Here is a 21,680-nt window from a genome sequence, read left to right as displayed (position 1 = left end):
TAACGGGTCATATTTGAAATATTTATATTCAATTTCATACATATTATATTGAAAATTTATAATCTTATATACTACAATAATTAATAACATATTAGATTTTTTTATGTGTATGATGTGATTCAATTTTTAATACAAGATAGAAAATCCTAGAATTGACGGGTTTAGATCGATATTAATACAAGATGGTATACTACAGGTGAAACTCTTAAATTAACAATCAAACTACAAGTGTATAATCTTAAACACTAAACAATATAGATAATATCAACAAAACATATACAACTCACAGTTTACTTTTAATATTTTATATACAAAATCAATTAAATCTTAACTAAATCTTAATCACATAAAAATTAGCACAAAAAAAAATATTCAACAATTAAATTTTTTATCAAATCTCTGTGTTATATAAGTTTTGATACTATATTCGAATAAAGTGTAATATACCTTTTCAATTTGTATTCTTTAACTAATTCAAGGTAACTAATATATTTGCTAATCTTATACCTATCAAAACCGACTATCGTTTCTTATTTCTATAGTATTTTTGCAAGACTTTTTTGGTGGATTGGGGTAAAAGTGCATTCGGGTTATATAGTACATTCCCCTATTAAATAAAAATGGTATACTCCTATGTTATTAGCTAAAATGTTTAGATTATAATTCAGAGTCATATCATTAATAAAATTAATATTAATAAAATAAATGGCTTTTTGGCAAGACGGATTTGGAGTGACGGGTTTTTGAATCAACATTAATAAAAAAGTAAAATATAATTAATACACCGTTTCAATACGGGTTAAATCTTTAATTTATTATTTTTTAAGACCACTAATATTAAACATATCAAATCATCCTAATTTAGAAAAGATTATATAAAACCAAAAATGTTATGTGGTATGTATAATGTTACTATATATAAAATATAAATGTATTAGAGAATGATATAATTTGCAAAACTTTTATCTATAAAAAATAATTCTTAAATTTTAAAAATTACTACTTTAAAAAAAAAAATCACGGGAGGGGTAAAGAAATTATAGAACGGGTTTTATTTTGGAATTGGGTTATATGGTGGATGTATTTGAATCAATATTTATAAAATTTTAAAATATTATTAATATGCTGTTTTAATAGAGGTTACAACTTCAGTTTTTTAACAATTGTCTCATAGATTCGTGGTATAGTCTTACTTAATAACAATTATAAAGTGTAAAATATAAATATTTTATAAAAATAAAATTTGCAAATTTTAATATATATTACTTTTAAAAAATAAATCGTCCCGCGGTATACCGCGGGTTAAAATCTAGTTGTTGTTTATTTTATATTATTTTATTTTATGAATGCAGTATATAGCCTAATGTACATATTTTGTGTTGCTTGATTCCAATTAAGTGTGAGTAAAGTTTAACGAGATGGTTCCTCAAATCGTCACCTGATATATTCTTGAGATTAGGAAGTCGTAGAGATCGCATGTGTTTGACATATTGAGCCAATATGTTGAAGATAATAAAAAATTGATTGACGATGTTGAAGATAATGAAGAAATCAAGACTCTTATACTCCTTAACCATTTTCCCTCAATTTTGTGATATAGATATGTAAAGTACGATTAGGTCTTAAGGTTGAGTATTAATTGATTGGAACTGAGTTAAGATTTTGTGATTAGAAGAAAAACAGATCATTTATGTGAAGATGTTGATAATGCGAATTTGTTGACATGATATACATGTCGGCAGTGAGATTTTAGTTCCTGAGTTTAAATTTTGTGATTTATTTTTTTGTGTGTTAGATATATGGTCTATTCATATTTGCTTAAGGGACCCTATAATTTTGTTGTATCAAGAAGATTATAATAAATTTTAGCTAATATGGTGATTTTAGTGGGCCAATAGCAAGATTATAGTCATAGACATCATAATTTATAATGAGCCTAAATTGAAATTGAGCCCAACAACTGAGTCGGCTAAATTGAAGAGGCGGGAAATAAACACGCACGCCAGTATCTCCTTCTATATAAACCCTAATCCACAATCTTCTCAATCAATCATTCATCGTCATCCTTTTCTCAGTCTCTCTCTCTCTTTCTGAAATAAACACAATGACGACGCCCGTGAAGAAAAGCCTCGCCATTAGACCGGTGGCGTTCTATAGAAACGGGCTTCCTCGTCCTCGTTTCTTCGATAATCATAGGTTCAACTCTTACCGTGTTGATACTCCCCTTTCTGTGCTAGATCCACTTCTCTCATGGGCACAGCTGGAGAAATCTAGCCCTGCTGCTCCGATTGTGCTGAAACGAAGAAGGTACTTAGATGATGAGGAAATCGGATCTGAAGATGTAGGTGTGGTTAGAATCAGGAGAAAACTCTCTGATGATTTTGATAGAGTCGCGGAAGAGAGCAAGACCGAACTTGTTGAAGCTAACGAGAAGAAGAAGATCGAACAAGACAAGTTCAACGAGGTTATCTCCAAGATTGTTCATATTTAGTCGCTTCAATAAATTCTTGTTGGTCGTAATTGAGTTTCTAATGTTTGTAATGTAGTTAGTTATTAATCAAGTGTCGTGTCTGTTAAATAATTAAGTTAGTTATGTTTGTTTTGTCACAAGAAAGAAGAGTTACAACTCTTGACTTTCATGTCTGTTGGATTCTATTTAAGTTCGTTGTTGTAAACCTTGTAATACAGTGTTTCCCATTCAATTAAAGTCAGTTTCTCTTTTGCTCTGATTCGATTGTGTATCTCATAAGAAACAGAACAACAAGTAAACACTTGTTTTGTTCTTTGAGACAATAAGAAGTCTTTGCTTCTAACAATTCTCTCTAGGGTTTAGATTTTCATGAGTATAGTTCATAACAATGCTACTTGGTTTGTTTGTTTTTGTGCTTATAAATATGACTTTATCCATCAACTCTGACAAAGTAACTTGTATGCATCAAAATAATTTTACTCATTGACTTGATTAATCAAATTCATGACTTTCATAGATTTACACATATGTTCAAAAAAGGAAACAGAACAAAGCAAAACTATGTCTACATTTCCTAAAGCTTAAGACTACAATTCATCTTTAGCAGACCCATTCTTCGGTTTCAACAACTCTTCGTTGATAAAAACAGCTATGTCCTTCGCGCTCAATTTCGTTGATAGCTTTAACTGCAAGTGAAAACCGGGTAAGATACACTACCTACAAAGCTTATAAGCAAAAACAGAAGTAATGATGTCTAAAAGGGATTGAGCTAGTGAGCTCTTTCAAAATGGTTATTACCGGTTTCTCCTTTTCGCCAGATTTGTAGAGCAAGATTATCGGATATTTATCATCAACCTGTCATCAACAATCAATAAGTTTATCCCGTGGTTCGGGAATTGCTAGGCTTGTTGCAGGGTAAGATTTGACTCACCTGTAGTTTAGTATGCTCATTTGCAGATGCATCAATTCTTGCAAAAACAAGATTCTCAAAGCCTTTGAAATGCTTAGCCAATTTCTCGATTTGTTTGCTTAGTGCCTCGCAGTTCACGCACCACGGTGTATGTACCTGTTTTCAGTTTCAACCACAACATCCACTGCTTTAATGTCGGTTTCAGTTAGTAAAAAAGGTTTGGTTTAGCAGAAAGGTTATTTGGGATAATAAACCTCAAGAAGAACATTCTCGCGGCTGTTTAATACCAACCCATCAAAAGTCTTTCCTACCACAGTCACTATGCTTGCGTTTTCCTGCAGATTACACCAGGTTATATGATCTTAACTCGTATATGTTACAAGTCTCTTCAGACTCGACAATATCACAAAAAGAACATCACAAGAGGATTCAATATCTCATACTTACATTATCAGGAACTGGCTCTGACCTATAGTAACGTGAAACAGTTCCATGAGCAAGTCCTGAACAAAACTCCTAAATTACAAATCGAAAATAGGATCACATGAATCAGTTACCATACGAATACTTGATAAGAAAAGAAGGAAAAAGGTTAAAGCAAATTCATACTTCTATACTGTTTGGTGATGGATCTGACTCGAGCAAATACTTGGAGTTCAGGTTGTTATCAAAAGCAGCAACCTGTTGATAAAAACTATAGATTAGTCCCACATAGGCTTGTAGCTTTATTAGCAGTAGATCACAAAGATTCAATCAAACATACTGAAACAAGTACCGGTAACTTACAACAGTTTTATTCCCAGCTTCAATTCCGAATAAGATCAAGAATGGCATTGCAAGGTTCTCATTTGTTATATCGACATATATAAACATAAGCTGCAAGAAAGATAATAAACAGTTAAGAGAGAGTCTAAAGTCTAAACACAAAATTTTGTCTAGTCTTTAAGATTCAGCATAAGAGAATTACCTTCGATTTAAATTTCCTTGCAATATCTTCAAGAGGCTGAGCAAGTTTCTGAAAATCATCAGCCTTGGAGAAGAGCATAACCTGACAAAGGAAGAAAAAAAACAGAACTATGATTAAAACATAATCAAAAGCAAAGAAAGATACAAACTCAAAACATAAAAACTTCTAACCTGAAGCTTAACAGGACTAGAGTAAACCCAAACAGTATTGGTTTCAGTCAATTTTGTAAACAATGGAAACTTGTTGCTGCCTAGAAACTCTAATATCTTCTCCATTTTGTAAGATCCATCTGCATTGCAGACCCGTGTTACCGCTTCTCACAATACAGATAACAGGAAAAAGGTATGATAATAACAAGAGAGGTCTTCAAAATCAGCAGCCAGCAAGCTTACCATATACAGTGTACCTTTCAGCCTCAGGTTTAACCAACCCAATAAACACATTATTGCTTTTAAGATCAGGAAAAAGAAGTTTCGCAACATCGCTATCACGTGTTTCTATAAACTGTATTTCATCGTCTGATTTAGCAGCTTTAACAAATTCGTTATGCTCAGAACCCTAAGCAAACAAACAACCTCATATCAACACTTTACATTCAAAACCCACTCTACACTAATGATATCCGAATATACCTCAAACTTCTCAAACAGACCAAGAACAAAAGTATGATACTTGTCAAGAAATCTCGGAGCTTCATCAACTGTATTAAGTGTAATGATTGGTGCACCAGTCTTCTTTTGCACCCAAATGACTATATCCTCCCTGAAACATTGACCAAAACATATCTCAAAAACGGTTCAATCAAAATCAAAACTTTATCACTAGAGAAGCCAAATTAGGGAACTTACGCAGAAGATCCACCATTGTAAGTAAGAGAAGTGCCATTAACAAAGAGAAGAAGCGTAGGGAAACCTTTAATCTCAAGCTCCGATGCAATCTTCGAATACCTATCACCGTCAATCTTAGCCATCAAAACCGAACTCCCAATCTCTTTCAAAGCCGTCGCAGCTTCCGCGAATCTCGGCATAAGCTCCGCACTTCTCGCACACCAAGGCGCGTACCCTAACACCATCACGAACTCGTTTCCATCGATCACTCGCTTCGTGTAATCACCGTTGAGCTCTAGTACGATTCTCTGAGCTTTGCTTACTGTTTCGGCTTCTGATTGTTGCTCAGGTCGATCTTCTTGTAGTTGCTCGTCTACTGCTAGAAGCTGGTCTAGATCGGAATCGAATCCGGGTTCGTTTGATTCGACATTGGAATCGGGTGATGAGTAAGCGATGATGATTGTGAAACTGAGGAGTATGAGGAGAATGAAGGTAAAGGTAGAGACTTTTGATATGGGTTTTGGAATTAACGACATTTTGATTTTGGGTTTTGTTTCGTCCGAGTTTGGACGGTGATTGATCGGAGAAGAGAAGCAATCGTCGTCAAATGAAAAAAGCCTAAAATCTCACCAGGATTTACGGCGGGAGCCAAGAAAGAAGACTCGCATGTTTTAGTCAAAAAAACAACAAAGGAAAACTAAATTAAAAATATTGTTGCTTTTTGGTTTTTAATTTTGGTAAGAAAAATTGTTGCTTTTTGCATAGTAATTGATAAATGAAAGTTATGAAATATTAAAGAAATACCAAAAAGAGAGTGGAGTTTAGTAGCATTGTTTGACTAATGTTTTTAGGATTTGATAAAACAACTAGTATAGGAAAGGAAATTATGATACATATTTAGAGTATACAAGGTAAAATGCAATTTCATTTTATTAGAAAGTATATAAGAACATTTCATTTTATTCAAAAAAGTAAGAAAAGAAAAACACATTGATAAATTATCAAATAGTTATGGACTTATTGCCAATACGGCAATACCCTATGATGGTAGTATTTAAAGAACAAAAAAGTGATGTAAGTGTATAATTAGTAACTACTATAGACTAGTAATTGTGTTTTCTAAATTAAACTATAAAATAAATTCAATTTAGTCATTTTTTGCCACTACAACTTAAGCATGCATGGTAATTACTCTAAATTTTGTTTTCTATCCAAAACTCCAATGGGCATAAAAAGATTAAACACACCATTTGCATTAAAAAGTTGAGAATTCTTCAAGAACTAGCATAGGTTGCTAGCTAGATCAATGGGTCCTAAACCTTCTTAATGGGCTTATAAATCCCAACTGTTACACCGACATATTTACGAGTTTTGTGGAAGGCTTAGCTAATTACATTTTTTTTCTTTCACATGTTAGCTATTTAACTAATTAATTATGCACCTCTCCATCGTTATCCATTAAACGTCAAAGACAAAAAATACTTGGACACACGTAAGAGAGAGACACATATATCTGCTCAAATGAGTCATTACACCTTATTTTATTATACTTTTTCTTAACTGTCTTGTTCCTTTTTTTAGTCTTCAAATTATCAACTTTGTTTCTTTGATCAGCTTTGTCATCTTGAAATTATCAACGTTTTGACTAAATTTAAAGAACAGTTGTGTTCGTTCGTGCCATTCTTTTGAATGCTTATACGTACATTTCTTCTTGAAAAGACTTTGAATCCAAGAACCCGTGAGGAAGTAATCCCAGTGAAGAGAAGACGACAAAGAAAAAGGTTAGGCACATTTTCCCATATTTTTCCTCAAAGAGGAGACATTATTTATCTTTGTATGGGTTTTCTTGATAAAGATTAGATATTGAAGGAATCTTTTTTTCATTTTGTGTCTTTTAGGAGCCTATAAAGATCCAAAGCTTCCCTTGTCTTTAGTTCTCATCAAAAAAATTGAAAAACGTTTGGAGTTATTGAGAGAGAGAGAGATAGAGAAAGATGTTGGAAGGCAAAGCAATGGTGGAAGATTCAGACATGCCAGTGAAGATGCAGATGCAAGCTATGGCATTTGCTTCTCAAGCTCTTGACCTTTTTGATGTCTTTGACTGTAAATCCATTGCTGGTCACATCAAGAAGGTATTAGTAATGATTTTCTTCAATTCTATTTATAAGTCATAAATACATCATTATCATCTATATATAACTACTTGGTTAATTTTGTTTGTTCTATAATGAATTTTCAGGAGTTTGATGAGAGATATGGGAGTGGATGGCAATGTGTGGTGGGATCAAATTTTGGGTGTTTCTTCACACATTCTAAAGGGACTTTTATCTATTTTCAATTGGAGACACTTAAGTTCCTCATCTTTAAAGGCGCTTCTACTCCTTAATTACACTACCCTAATCATGGGGATGTTTTTTTTTCCTTTTTCTTTTGCTTCTATGAAAATCTGAGAAAAAAAAATCTTGCTAAGACTATCAAGATCTTTAGCTTTGTTTGAATTCTAAGTTTGTAAATAGGCCCAAGCTAAGAGAGGAAGTTGATTTCAATGATGTAAGATTTTTCATTTTTACAAGTGTTTGCTTTTGTGATCAATAAAAGTGAAATGCAGAAGATTTTTTATATTTATATTCTTTTAGTTGAGATGCAAACAATTATAATTGCCCAGCCACAAATAGAGAATTTCTTAGACTGACTTAGACTAATCTATCATTAGCATAATATAAATTTATTTTAAACTTTTACTTTGATAGAAATTCAGAGAGAGGTCAAAATTGAGGAAAACATTATCATCCATAATCCTTAATTTAGTTGAGAAACTGAGATTTTTTTAATACAACAAGACATAAACAAAAATGATATTACAGATAATGTCAGTAACATGTCCTCCCTACATCTCAATGTTTGATTTAAAGAAAAAGATTGAGATTTTTTTTATGTGTGTGGAGAAATTCAACTTTCAAATAACGTGCAGCCCACATTCCACCAAGTATCAATTTATAAATAGTAAAACATTTCAAGAAAATTAAAAATATCCTCTTATTTTTTTCCCCTGAAGAATCTGACCAAATTCACTACTTGTTTATGGTTATGGACAACGAATCATAATAGTTACTAAAATAATCAGGTTAAAACTAAAACCATTAACAGAAGTCAAATGATGGTGTTCTGTATTTGCTAAGTCTGAAATTAAAATCAAACACCGTTTTTTGGTTAATTAAGTTTGTTTTTTCTTCATGATCTCCTAAAACTCCTCTTTATTACACGAAGAGGAGAACAAATGGAGATTAAAAAGAATTTTCAAATCATAGAAATCTTTTCATTTTTTTTATTGTTTTGATTAACTAGTAATTAATGGTAAAAGCAATGGAGCAAGAACAAGAGACTTACAAATCAAGATTGTTTCATTTCAAGAACATGAACGAAAACTCAGCTTCAAGACATGTTAAAAGCTGGAGCTCAGATTGTGCAATGAGAATGGATGGTTCTGACAATTTGGATGATGATGATAATGACATGATGATGTTTAGGAGTCAACCCGGAAAATGTGGCAGCGTTGACCGACCTTCTTTGCCTATAGGCGGAGTAACGCCTAATCGCAATGACAAGCTTCCGAGAGTCTCTTCATCGGATTCCATGGAGGCACTAATAATATTGCAAGCAGGTAAAATCTAATGAACTGGCTCATATCTTCTAGGTTTCTTGGATTGCAAGTTAGGGGCAAAGTACTAATCTTGGATTATAAGTTAGGGCAAAAACTAAAGTATATGTTGTTGTTATTACAGCAATGGAGCAAATGAAAGAGAAATTTTCGAAATTGCTTCTTGGAGAAGATATGTCAGGAGGAGGAAAAGGTGTTTCATCGGCTTTGGCTTTATCTAACGCCATTACCAATCTCGCAGGTAAGATCTTTTCCCAAATCTTTCAGTTCCATGGAAATTTTCAATTTTATCACCAATTTGATGTTAAGTTCTGTAATTTTTTTGTTGTTGCAGCGTCTGCGTTTGGAGAACAACGGCGTTTAGAGCCAATGGCGGTGGATAGAAAAACGCGTTGGAGGAGAGAAATTGGATGGCTTATCTCTGTGGCTGATTATATAGTTGAATTCGCTCCAACACAACAAACAAACAAAGATGGTACTTCAATGGAAGTCATGTCAACAAGACAAAGAACAGATCTTCTCTGTAACATCCCTGCACTTAAGAAACTCGATGCTATGCTTCTCGTAAGAAGAACAAACAACAACAGCACAAAATATACTAATCAAAGGCTGTTAAATAATTAATCTCACATTTATAATCATTCTCTTGCAGGATTGTCTTGATAAATTCAAGGATCAGGATGAGTTTTATTATGTTAAAAAAGATTCTCCTGATTCTTGCGAGACAAGGAACGATGAGAAATGGTGGTTACCGGCAGTAAAAGTCCCACCTAACGGCCTCTCAGAGATATCAAGAAGGTTTCTACAGAGCCAGAAGGAATGTGTGAATCAAGTCCTTAAAGCTGCAATGGCGATAAACGCTCAAGTTCTGTCTGAAATGGAGATTCCTGAAAGCTACCTTGAGTCACTTCCTAAGGTTATTTAATAAACACATAAAAACATTCATCAAGAATCTGTTATTGATCTAGTCCTTATCGATGTTTTCGTGTGTTGTTGAGAACAGAATGGGAGAGCTAGCTTGGGAGATGTGATATACAGAATGATAACAGTAGAGATGTTTGATGCAGATCAATTCCTAATTGAAATGGATTTATCATCTGAGCACAAGATTCTTGATCTAAAGAACAGAATCGAAGCATCGATTGTGATATGGAAGAGGAAAATGGTGCAGAAGGACACAAAGTCTCCTTGGGGATCAACAGTGAGTATTGAGAAAAGAGAACAGTTTGAAGAAAGAGCTGAAACCATCTTGCTACTATTAAAACAAGGGTTTCCCGGAATCTCACAGTCCTCGCTCGATATCAGCAAGATTCAATTCAACAGAGTAATTTAAAACTCTTAACTTCCAAATACATTTTGATTGTGTTTTCTCTATGGTCATGAGAAAATCTCATTATTGGATAATTGTTGTTGCAGGATGTAGGACTTGCGATATTGGAGAGTTATTCAAGAGTGCTTGAGAGTTTAGCTCACACCGTGATGTCGAGAATAGAAGACGTGCTTTACGCTGATCAGCTTACTCAAGAACCTACAAATAATGCACCTTCTAAGAACAGATATAGCTTGAAGGAGAATGAGAAACTAAGAGAGGAAAGACTAAGTTTCACAGAGGATATGGCTTCAGGAACACTTTCTGATGTTATGCAATGGGGTAACAAAAACAATGAAATGAAGAAAGAAAGCTTTTTCGGAGATAGAGAGAAACCGTTGTTGTCGAAAGTCACAGGTATAATGACTAACAACAAGAAGAGTTCTTATCTTGATAATCTTGGAGCTATGAGGAGTCCAACCGCAAGATACTCCTGAGAGAAACCGGTTTCTTTTTTCCGTTCTTGTTAAATTAGGGCTTCTTACTGCATTTTCAATCTGCTTAAAGATTCCACAAAATGCACCATTGTGTGTTGTAGCAGACTTGAAATGCAATTTCATTGATTCATCATAACTGATTTTCAGAATCACTAGCTTACAAAGCAATTAACACAACACAGTACAATATACATAAATAGGGTTCATAGAATTGGGGAGAAAGTTTCTGACTTTTTGAAAGATTTTAGAAAGCTAATTTAAAGCTTGCCGCGAGGACCGAGCTTAGGTGGCTCTTGAGGACCTCTCTTAATCGGAAGAACATCGCCGGTAGAGTTCGCACTAACATATGTAAGCAAAGAGCCTCCTCCAAGAATCAAAAATTTGAGAAGCAAACCTCTCTTTGTGAAAGGAGCAGCAAATGTCTCAAAGAACTTGCTCTGCAAGCAACATAATCACAAAGTCTTAGAATTTGAAGAAGCATATAGATCTAAAGATTTAAGAGTGTACAAAAACCTGAAGTGGGTTATAAGGAGAAGGAGCATCAGATCCATACACATCCCATTGTCCTGTTGTGTTACCCAAATCTTCTAAATCAAAGTATACACTTTTGTCTCCATACTTAGCCACCACAGCACCAGCTCTACACAAACAATCAAAAGTAACATCCTTTCTTTAATACCAATCCTCATCAATGTCAATCCAAGATTCCAAATTTCAAAGCTTTAAACTTTACCTGGTGGATTTGGTTTTGAAGCTTTGGCGAGAAGGTTTGATGAAGAGCTTAGCTCCGGCAAGAGAGCTACCTCCAAGTCCTTTCACGGCGGCAGAAGGTTGTACGGCGGCGATGGTTGCAAAAGACGCCATGTTAATTTCTCTCTTTGTTGTTGTTTGTTTGTTGCCAAAGTAAGTGAGTGGATTGATGTAATTTGTATAGTGGAGAATCTTCTTCACTCATTTGATAGATCTTGTTCTGCCACGTGGCGAATTGGGTTGTCATCTTTGAGATTTGATATGCCACTTAGGAAATGCCACGTGGATTATAAAAAGATAAGGCTATCTCTAATCCATAACCAAAAATTTCTTCGTCTCTGTCTCCAAAATCGAATCAAAATCTCTAAAGTTTCAATTTTTTTGTTCTGTTCTTTTTATTTTTTTAAAGAATGGCTTCAATTTCTGCAACTTTGCCTTCGCCATTGTTACTCACACAGAGAAAATCCAATCTCACATCGATTCAAAAACTCCCATTTTCTCTAACTCGAGGTACGAATGATCTTTCTCCATTATCTCTTACTCGAAACCCTAGCAGCATCAGTCTGATGGTGAAAGCTAGTGGAGAAAGCTCAGATTCATCGACTGATCTCGACGTTGTTAGTACGATTCAGAATGTTGTGAGTCCCTAAATCTCTATAAACCCTACATTAGACTCTGTTCTCAGTTACATATATGCCTTAGTTTTGATTTGGACATTTTTTAAATTTGTAAATTATTGCAGTGGGATAAGTCTGAAGATAGGTTAGGTCTTATTGGTTTGGGTTTTGCTGGTATTGTAGCTCTTTGGGCATCATTGAATCTCATCACGGTATAGTAATGAAAAGACTCAAAACTTTTATCTTTTGTTGTGCTTAATTTTGTGAGACTTGATGACAAAGACTTGTTCTTTTTCTTCGTTAGGCAATCGACAAATTGCCCGTTATCTCGAGCGGATTCGAACTAGTTGGTATCTTGTTCTCCACGGTAAGTAATAAGGCTTGGTATCATCTCAATAAGTATAAATGTTATGATCCTTGATTCTTCTAGCATTTGATATCTCCATTTCTGCAGTGGTTCACATATCGATATCTCTTGTTCAAACCGGACAGGTAATTTTTTTTTCTTTAAATGCGGTTATGAAATCGAATGCTGGTGTTTTTGTTTAACCTAAGTCTTTGTTTATTTTTTCAGACAGGAGCTTTCGAAAATTGTCAAGAAATCAGTAGCGGATATACTTGGCCAGTGAACCTTGTGTGTGTGATAATACTTCATCTTTGGAAGATGATTTGTTTGCAAGTTTGTAAAATTACATGACAGGGTGGTTGTTGTTTCTAGTCCAATAATGTCATGCATTTGAAACCTGTAAATACTTTATTGTTGGTTTTTGGTTGTGAGCAAAATCAATCTTTTCTAATTTCAAAGATTCTCTTTTATGATTATACGTTTTAAATCAGGGTTTCAATTTTATTGTTTCCGCATATCAAAAGCCATAATTTTTCAAGTTCAGAGCTTCAACAAATTTGTTATTTCTCAAATCCAAAAGCCCTTTTTCTATTTCACGATTCTGGCTTTTGTTTTGTTTTCAGTTTTCTGGTACATAAACCCTAAAATCAATGATTAAGGTTCTTTTATAAATCTTGTTTGCATAAACTATGGTTCTTGCTGGACTGGAACGTAACAGCTTGATAAAACTATTCAATCTTCTGCATGATGATGGGAATAATTAGAGCACCAACCAAAAGAAATAACTAGGTGTCACCTTAGCAGAACCAAACAAGCTCTCCCTCCATAAATTAGTATTTGCGGCAACCATAATTAGGTCCCTGGTACTCTCAAGCTGCGAAGAATTTTCCTTCAGACTTGGAGAAGCCACATCTCCTGTGTGCATGTCTTTCTTCTCACTAATAGGTTCAATATTCTTTTCCATCACCTACAATTTAAGAAGGCCACATTTAAAACAGACATGGAGGATAGGGAAAACAGTTGAAACCAATAAGTATCATATGCACTCTGAATTCGAGACATTAGGTGAGGTTTCAGAACTAAACATTTGGATTCACAAATCACAATTAGTCCTTGGCTTTAAATAATAACCCTAAAAAGAGAGGAATCATTCATCAAGAAGAAGAAGAAGAAGAAGAAGAAGAAGAAGAAGAAGAAGAAGTAATGTTTTTAAGATGATCTATAGATATATGCTATAGGGCTGTTGTATTTGTCTTCAGGCGGAATGTGCTTAACATGCATTCACAGGTTCAAGGGTCTTCATCATCATTTTTAGTTTAAGGCTCTCTTGAAAGTTTGTAGTCTTTAAAGTTTAAACTGATTTTGATCTTAACTTTTGAATATTTAAGATTATTTATCCAGTTATTAAAAACAAATCTCTCAATTTCGTCGAAAACTAAAAAAATTTAGATTTGGAATTATGATTTTATTTCTGTTTTTTTTTTGCGCTTGAGTATGATTTCTTTTCTTTTTTACTAAATTTGATTCGTAACTTTTTTAGTTCTGCTTTTAGTTAATACATTTATACTTGCTTTAAATGAAAAATTGATTGATGTGATTTTTTTTTTATGTGTGTTTATATTACTAAAATGAATACCTAAATTGTATCAATAAGATCTGAAAAAGAATAACTAACAGAGTTTTTACAAATAATACAAAACATTGATATGTAATACAAAAGAAGTAATAGCTAGGGATGAAAAAATAATATTTTACCAAACTTTGCTCTCTTTTTTTTTTCCCACACAAAACTTTACTCTCATATAGCAAAAATGTTGATGTTTAATTAAAGTAAAACATTCATGGATAATAACAGAAAGTTTAAGGAGAATCCCATATATGTAGGATGGTTTCTACTTTTTCATTGAAAATTGGTATAAACTTAAAAAAAAACTCTATGATCCAAAAACAAATTTAAACACTTGAAACATTTCTATGTCAGCCTTTCTAAATTTGCAAAACTTGGATTATTATCTTGTAGATTATGCAACATATCTTGCTTGATATTCCTAGTCTTGCTTTCTTCACAACCTATACTGCTCTGATTCTCTTCTGGGCAGGAATTTACCATCAGGTAATTAATTAATTCTGACTCTTATGATTCTTTTTCCTTAATTCTTAATTTGGTTCTTATACCTTACTCCATACTCTTTGAGTGGATAGGCGCGTGCAGAATCCACTGATGGACTAATGTCAATCTTCTTCACAATTAATGCAATTGTATATGTAGTTCAGGTATATTGTTATTATCGTATAATTTTTTTTTGTGAAATCTATAAGAAGTTTGTTAAAATTCAAAATGTAATTTTGTATGTATAATTTAACTTTCAGATATCTCTTTGGTTGCTTTGGATGTGGAAGCCTGTTGGAGTTATGCTAATTCTATCTAAGATGTTCTTAGCAGGTAATTTACTTCATTTGTCGTGCTATATAATATATGGTATTTTACTTGTCTCAACTCTCTTATGAATACAATTGTAGGTGTTTCATTGTTCGTCGCCCTTGGATTTTTACTTTACGGTGGAAGGTAAATCTGTCGTCGCCACTTGAATATGTACTATATTTGACATTTGAAATTGTTTTGCTAAGAGTCACCGTTGAGGAACGAGTCATCTTGTTCTCCTCTAATTCATGACTAGACTAGATTCTCTTGGTGTGCTAAAGCCAGAGTACATTTTCGTACGGTTTAATATGATCATGCATTGGAGCTTAATTTAGTGTCCTTGTACGTCTATCTTCTGGCAGGCTTTTCCTAATGTTGCAACGGTTTCCAAAACAATCTAAAGGTCGTAGTTAAAAAGGAAAGAGGTGAAACATCAAATTGTACAAATTCACTTTGTGACAATCAAGTTTTACTATATGACGCTTCTTGACTCTTTACACTATTTCTCTCTTATGTATGGTAGGTTGGTTCTGTGACAACAATATGCTTTACGTGTTTCCTTATCCGGTGTATCATGGTAAAGACACACACACACACACACACACACATGTTTGTGTTGATATCTACCAATCCTTACCTTCTTGGTTAGACTTTAGAATGAACAACTAACCAAAGGTTTTGTCATTTAATATGGTTTAGATGTGCTTTGCCACTTTCTATGATGGAGCAAACCTTGATGTGATGGATAATCCAGTCCTTAATCTCATATATTACCTGGTAAGCTCTCTCTTAAACTAACCATATAATCTGATCATGAATCTTACTGTGATACATAATCAAACCATTGTTTCTGCTTGAAACCTAATGTTGCTTAATTACAGTTGGTAGAGTTAATACCATTTTCTCTGGTCCTCTTCATTGAGAAAACGATTCTGAATAATGTGTTGTTTATTAACGGAGGCTGAGCCTTCTATTTATACAAGAGAGTATGTGCATAAAACCTAATCGAATATCCCTTAACTAGTTACAACATATATGTATAGAGAATATTTACTAAGATATGAGAATATCAAAGATATTCTCAATACCCTCCCTCAAGTTGGAGCATGGAGATCCTCAATGCCCAACTTGTCCCGAAAAACATCAAACTCCCGACTTCCCAATGCCTTAGTGAAAATGTCCGCAAGCTGAGTAGTCGTTGAAACATGAACTGTGGCAATAGTACCATTCTGAACTTTTTCGCGAACAAAATGACAGTCTCGTTCGATATGCTTCGTACGTTCGTAGAAAACTGGATTGGCCGCAATATGGATAGCTGCTGTACTATCACAATACAACGTCATTGGGCGAGAGAGAAACACAGCAAGATCTTCAAGCAAAGCTTGCAACCAAACCAACTCTCGTGCAGTAAGTGACATAGCACGATATTCGGCCTCAGCTGAAGACATACTAACAACCTTTTGTTTCTTAGTTCGCCATAATACTGGAGATTGACCGAGCTGAACAAACCACCCTGTTAAAGAGCGACGCGAACGAGGGCAGCCAGAGAAATCAGAGTCACACCACCCGTATATGTGAAGATCAGAATTAGCTCGTAAGAGAACACCTTGTCCCGGAGTTCCTTTGAGATAACGAACAACACGTAGTGCCGCTGTCCAATGTTCTTCACGTGGTTTCTGCATGAATTGAGTGAGAACACGAACCGAGTATGCAAGGTCCTGTCTAGTGACATTAAGATAAACGAGCCGACCAACAAGACGACGATAAGATGCTAGATCTGTTAGAAACGAACCGGTAGCAGAAGCAAGAGTATGGTTTTGCTCAATGGGAAAACCTGATGGTTGTGCTCCAAGAAGAAACGTGTCTTGAAGAATATCAAGAACATACTTCCGTTGACATAAGTAAATACCATCGGGGCTTCTAGCAACCTCGATACCCAAGAAATACTTCAAAAGACCAAGATCCTTCATGTGAAAGCATGAATCAAGATACTGCTTAAACTCACTTATCGCCGTAGTGGAGTTTCCAGTAACAATCAAGTCATCAACGTAGACCAAAACGTATAAAGACACACCATCACGGTTGAATGAAAACAAAGAGTAATCGGAATATGATTGTTGAAAACCATAATTTTTAAGTGCTGTTGCAAATTTTGCAAACCAACATCGTGGAGCTTGTTTCAAGCCATACAATGACTTTCGAAGACGACACACTTTACCTTTGTGTTGGGCAAAGTATCCTGGCGGTAACTTCATGTAGACCTCTTCTTCGAGATCACCATGTAAGAACGCATTATGAACATCCATTTGGTGCACCTCCCAATTCCGAGCAGCCACAATCGATAAAAATATACGAACCGAAGTCATTTTCGCAACCGGAGCAAATGTCTCATCAAAATCAATGCCCTCTTTCTGTCGGTTTCCTAAAGCAACTAACCGAGTCTTGTACCGTTCCACTGTCCTAGCGATGCTTAACCTTGAAGACCCACTTGGAACCAATCGCAACTTTTCCTAGTGGTAAATCTTCAATATCCCATGTGTGATTCAAGACAAGAGCATCAATCTCTTCTTTCGTGGCATCACGCCATTTTGGGTCTGCAAAAGCTTCTGCATAAGTTGCCGGTTCATGAGCTAATGTAATAGCTGTAAGAAAAGCTTTGTGAGCTGATGAAAAACGAGCATCAGTGAGGACATCACTAATCGGATACGGAGTCGATGATGAACCACATAGAAACGTCGTTTCGTAATCGGCAAGGTAAGCAGGTTGACGTCGTTCACGAGTAGGTTTTGGATCCGTTGGTAGTGGAGTAGTAGAAGCAGAATCTGGTAGAACCAAATCATCATTAGGCAAATCAACTTTCGAACCGGAATCTGCTAAAGATATTGGTGCAACACGAAGTGGGATAACAGGAACCGGTGGAACCGAGACGGAGCATGTCGTTGGACCATTGTCATCATCATCATCGTCGGAATAGAAAGGTGTGAGTGAAGACGTGGTATCCAAAGTGAGTGGAAGCGGATTCAAATCATTATGAAATGGAAAAATCCCTTCATCAAAGACCACGTCTCGTGACACACAAAAAATTTCTTTCTCGAGATCATACACACGCCAACCCTTCTTAGCATATGGATATCCAACAAAAACACATTTGCGGCTGCGACTAGCAAACTTATCTCCATGATGATCTTGATTATGTATATAGCATAAACAACCAATGGTTCGAAGATGATCATAAGAAGGACGTTTCCCAAAGAGAACCTTGTATGGAGTCTTTCCATTAAGAACCATCGAAGGAGTCCGATTAATAAGGTAAGCCGCATTCAACGCACACTCTCCCCAAAACTGAATAGGAAGAGATCCTTGAAACATAATTGCTCGTGCAACATTCAAGAGATGACGGTGTTTACGCTCAACGCGACCGTTTTGCTGAGGAGTACCCACACAACTCGTTTCATGGACAATACCAGATGCAAGAAAATAAGATGTGAGTGACAAGAATTCACCACCATTATCACTTCTTAGAACACGAACTTTCTTGCCAAATTGCCTATCAACCAAAGCAATAAAATCACGAAGCTTTGTTTGAGTGTCACTTTTATTCTTCATAAGATAAAGCCAAGTACCACGAGAGTAATCGTCAACAATTGTCAAGAAATATCGTGCTCCAGAAGAAGAAGGTTCACAGTAAGGACCCCAAATATCACAATGAATCATCTCAAAAATCTCAGTAGTCTTATTATTGCTTATCGGAAAAGAAGAACTAGTTTGCTTAGCGCGGATACAAACGTCACACGCCTTATTCGAAAAATCCTTATGACTAGAAAAAACAAAATCCGGTAAAGACTCGACTACTTTCAAAGACGGATGCCCTAAGCGTTGATGCCACAACTCCAAAGATTGTTTTGGAACACCCTTCACCGCAACAGCAACCTCCGTGCTTCGAAAATAGACCAACCCTCCAGAGGGCTTACCTACTCCAATCAGCGTCCTCGTAGTGCGGTCCTGAAGAACACAAAATGGAACACTCAACTGCATTACACAATCATTCTCCTCCATCAACTGAGTAACAGAGATCAAATCAAAACCCAAATCTTCAATATAAAACACATTGTGTAACTTCAAGTGTTTATTCAATGTCACAGAACCAACCATGTCACCCATCACAATCCGATTATCAGCAAGAATAATTGGAGTCGAAGTCGATTTTCTAACATTTTCAAGTATATCACGGCGGCATGTCAAATGATTTGTCGCACCTGTATCCAAAATCCACGAAGTAGAGGAAGACTTACCAGAGAGTTGCTCATCGGAGTTTCCTTTAGTTGCATTTATGGCCCGTTTGACACTTATCCACTGTTCGTCGGTGAGATTGAGCACAGCCGCACGATCGGCATCTGTGATAGCAACATTGGCATGAACAACTTCTGATGACGATGCTCCCTGAGCAACATTATCTCGTGCAACAACTCCACCGCCACGTCCAGATCCATTGGATTTAGTACCACAACCACGTCCGTTTTGATTACGAGGCCTATCTCCCCACCATTCTGGAAACCCAAGAATCTGAAAACAGCTTTCTGCCATGTGACCAGTTCTCCCACAGTTGGTACACACGGTTGTCGAAGAAGATCTTTCCCCGGGTCGTACACGAGACGCGTGTTGTGCTGCAAACACCATCCCGTCGGGTCGAGAGTCACTGACTTGCTTGTGAGAGCGAGAATCCTCATCTTGAGTCACCTTAAGGTATACATACTCAAGACTTGGTAAAGGTTCTTGAATCAAAAGAGACGAGCGGACAGTGCCATAGGCTGATTCATCAAGTCCCATGAGAAAATCATGAACCTTGTCGTGTTCCCTTAGCGTCTCCAACACGGCAAGACAATCACATATGCACTTTCCACAAGTACACACAATACGTGGTCGACAAGCATCCATGTTGTCCCACAACTTTGTTAGTTTGCCGTAGTATGTCTCAATCGAGAGACCATCCTGACGACAATTCGATAACTCCTTGCGTAGTTGTTGTACACGAGGACCGTTCGAAACGCAAAAATGTTTCTTGATATGTTCCCACAAGTCACGCGCAACAGGTTTGTGTGAGATGTTGGAGCGCAGATTCGGTTCGATTGTCATCTTGATCCATGAGACCAAGAGGGCGTTGATTGATTTCCAATCATCAAAGTCGGAAGAGTCTTCTTCTGGCTTCGAAATTCGACCATCGAGAAAACCAAACTTCTTTCTCGAGGCAAGAGCAGTCTCCAAGTTGATAGCCCATTCTTCATAGTTATCACCTCGGAGAAGTGGATGGGAGATGACATGTCCCGGATGATCACTTGCTTTTGAATAATAATATGACACAATATCTTCAAGTGAGTAATGTGCGTTTAATGGGGATGGAATTCAGATTAAAGTTTTAAAATTATGTTTTCTTGTTCTGAAACCAGATATGATACTAATTAATTGCTGGAGTAGTAACATGATACAATTAATCGTAAGACAATAAATATGCGGTCGATTCATAAGAACCACGTCTGATGCTCTAAAGATTTGTGAGACTCGTTTTTATGTAAAGCATAAATGATATTTGTTTTGTTTTCATAATTGTATATAAAAATGCAAAGAAATAAACGATTTAAACTACGAATTAAAAACACTGGGTCATACAGTAATTCAGAGATCAATAAAGAATGAAACAACAAAACAGAAATTCAACAATTAAACACCATGACTGGATAGGGGCATGCAGAATCCACTGATGGACTAAAGCCAATCTTCTTCACAATTAATGCAATTGTCTATGTAGTTCAGGTATATTGTTATATCGTATAATTTTGTTTGTAAAATCTATAAGAAGTTTGTGAAAATTCAAAATGTAATTTTGTATGTATAACTTTACTTTTAGATATCTCTTTGGTTGCTTCGGATGTGGAAGTCGAGTTATGCTAATCCTACCTATGATGTTCTTAGCATGTAATTTGGTTCCATCCAATTTCACCAAAAGTATATATTTGTCTTGCTATATCATATATGGTACTTTAGCTGTCTCAACTCTCTTGTGAATATAACATAATTCTAGGTGTTTCATTGTTCGTCGCCTTTGGATTTTTACGTTATGGTAGAAGGTAATCTGTCGCTACTTGAATATATACTACATTTGACATTAGAATGTAAATATGCTCATCTTGCTTGCATTCTAGTTCACCCCGCTAATGCATGGATAGACTAGATTCCCTCTTGGTGCTAAAGCCGAGTACATCTACGTACCATTTAAAATGATCATGGCATGCATTGGTTTATCAAAAAAGAGCTTGATTTCTTATCCTTGTATTATGTCTATCTTTTGGCAGCCTAATGTTGGATCGGTTTCTAGTAGAATTTAAAGGGCATAGCAAAAAAGATGAAAGAGGTGAAACATCAAATTGTACAAAATCATAACCAATCAATATTTACAATATGACGCTTCTTGACTCTTCACACTCTTTCTCTCTTATGTATGGTTGGTTATGTGACAACAATTTGCTTTACATGTTTCCTCATCCGTTGTATCTTGGTAGAGACACACACACATACACATGTTTATCTTGATATCTATTAATCCTTACCTTCTTGGTTTAAATTTTAGACTGGACAACTAACCAAAGGTTTATTCATTTAATATGGTTTAGATATGCTTCGCTGCTTTCTACGAGGAAGAAACCCATGATATGATGGATCATCCAATCCTTAATCTCATATATTACCTGGTAAGCTCTCTCTTAAACTAATCATAAAAATTGATCATGAACATCTGTCTCATACATAATCAAACCATTGTTTCTGCTTGAAACCTAATCTTGTTGCTCAATTACAGTTGGTAGAGATATTACCGTTTCTCTGGTTCTGCCCACCTTGAGAAACCTGCCACCAA

At 35.5% G+C, this 21,680-nt stretch overlaps 6 protein-coding genes and 2 pseudogenes across 11 annotated transcripts; 5 read left to right on the top strand and 3 right to left on the bottom strand.

Moving 5' to 3' along the window:
- Nucleotides 1–1,969: 1,969 nt before the first annotated feature.
- AT1G52270 (uncharacterized protein) lies at nt 1,970–2,729 on the top strand. Its single transcript, NM_104106.4, has one exon. The coding sequence runs from the start codon at nt 2,105–2,107 to the stop codon at nt 2,489–2,491; it is 387 nt and encodes a 128-aa protein (NP_175637.1). The 5' UTR covers nt 1,970–2,104; the 3' UTR covers nt 2,492–2,729.
- Nucleotides 2,730–2,926: 197 nt separating this feature from the next.
- PDIL1-5 (PDI-like 1-5) lies at nt 2,927–5,922 on the bottom strand. The gene is made up of 12 exons (NM_104105.3): nt 5,196–5,922; nt 4,980–5,109; nt 4,740–4,905; nt 4,518–4,636; nt 4,348–4,428; nt 4,167–4,256; nt 3,990–4,061; nt 3,828–3,896; nt 3,635–3,715; nt 3,402–3,536; nt 3,269–3,325; nt 2,927–3,156 (listed from the first exon to the last, which is right to left on the bottom strand). The coding sequence occupies exons 1-12, from the start codon at nt 5,708–5,710 to the stop codon at nt 3,058–3,060; spliced, it is 1,614 nt and encodes a 537-aa protein (NP_175636.2). The 5' UTR covers nt 5,711–5,922; the 3' UTR covers nt 2,927–3,057.
- A 718-nt stretch (nt 5,923–6,640) lies between these two features.
- On the top strand, nt 6,641–7,792 carry AT1G52245 (dynein light chain LC6, flagellar outer arm-like protein). Its single transcript, NM_001160947.2, has 3 exons — nt 6,641–6,955; nt 7,073–7,306; nt 7,414–7,792. The coding sequence occupies exons 2-3, from the start codon at nt 7,169–7,171 to the stop codon at nt 7,558–7,560; spliced, it is 285 nt and encodes a 94-aa protein (NP_001154419.1). The 5' UTR covers nt 6,641–6,955; nt 7,073–7,168; the 3' UTR covers nt 7,561–7,792.
- A 542-nt stretch (nt 7,793–8,334) lies between these two features.
- Nucleotides 8,335–10,909, top strand: ROPGEF11 (rop guanine nucleotide exchange factor-like protein). The gene is made up of 6 exons (NM_104103.6): nt 8,335–8,835; nt 8,957–9,073; nt 9,167–9,396; nt 9,485–9,748; nt 9,836–10,156; nt 10,249–10,909. The coding sequence occupies exons 1-6, from the start codon at nt 8,526–8,528 to the stop codon at nt 10,636–10,638; spliced, it is 1,632 nt and encodes a 543-aa protein (NP_175634.6). The 5' UTR covers nt 8,335–8,525; the 3' UTR covers nt 10,639–10,909.
- PSAH2 (photosystem I subunit H2) lies at nt 10,736–11,606 on the bottom strand. Its single transcript, NM_104102.3, has 3 exons — nt 11,372–11,606; nt 11,152–11,278; nt 10,736–11,075 (listed from the first exon to the last, which is right to left on the bottom strand). Exons 1-3 carry the CDS (start codon nt 11,500–11,502, stop codon nt 10,896–10,898), a joined length of 438 nt encoding a protein of 145 aa, NP_175633.1. The 5' UTR covers nt 11,503–11,606; the 3' UTR covers nt 10,736–10,895.
- A 32-nt stretch (nt 11,607–11,638) lies between these two features.
- On the top strand, nt 11,639–12,969 carry AT1G52220 (CURVATURE THYLAKOID protein). 4 transcript variants are annotated; one of them, NM_104101.2, is made up of 5 exons: nt 11,639–12,026; nt 12,131–12,217; nt 12,310–12,372; nt 12,460–12,497; nt 12,580–12,924. In NM_104101.2, exons 1-5 carry the CDS (start codon nt 11,799–11,801, stop codon nt 12,632–12,634), a joined length of 471 nt encoding a protein of 156 aa, NP_564603.1. In that variant the 5' UTR covers nt 11,639–11,798; the 3' UTR covers nt 12,635–12,924. The 4 variants fall into 4 exon arrangements, with proteins under 4 accessions (NP_564603.1, NP_001322106.1, NP_001031173.1 ...); NM_001036096.1 differs by having other exon boundaries at nt 11,707–12,023; nt 12,580–12,835; NM_001333531.1 differs by having other exon boundaries at nt 11,691–12,026; nt 12,310–12,497; nt 12,580–12,969.
- A 1,402-nt stretch (nt 12,970–14,371) lies between these two features.
- AT1G52211 lies at nt 14,372–15,559 on the top strand (annotated as a pseudogene). The gene is made up of 6 exons: nt 14,372–14,464; nt 14,554–14,625; nt 14,722–14,805; nt 15,131–15,191; nt 15,288–15,353; nt 15,467–15,559.
- Nucleotides 15,560–15,870: 311 nt separating this feature from the next.
- AT1G52210 lies at nt 15,871–20,214 on the bottom strand (annotated as a pseudogene; the record flags this gene model as incomplete). The annotated part of the gene is made up of 1 exon: nt 15,871–20,214.
- Between the last annotated feature and the right edge of the window lie 1,466 nt (nt 20,215–21,680).

Source organism: Arabidopsis thaliana (assembly GCF_000001735.4).
Source record: "Arabidopsis thaliana chromosome 1 sequence".
In the NCBI taxonomy this organism is placed as follows: domain Eukaryota; kingdom Viridiplantae; phylum Streptophyta; class Magnoliopsida; order Brassicales; family Brassicaceae; genus Arabidopsis; species Arabidopsis thaliana.
The sequence above is the reverse complement of the archived record's forward strand: the minus strand, read 5'-3'. Positions and strand labels throughout refer to the sequence as shown.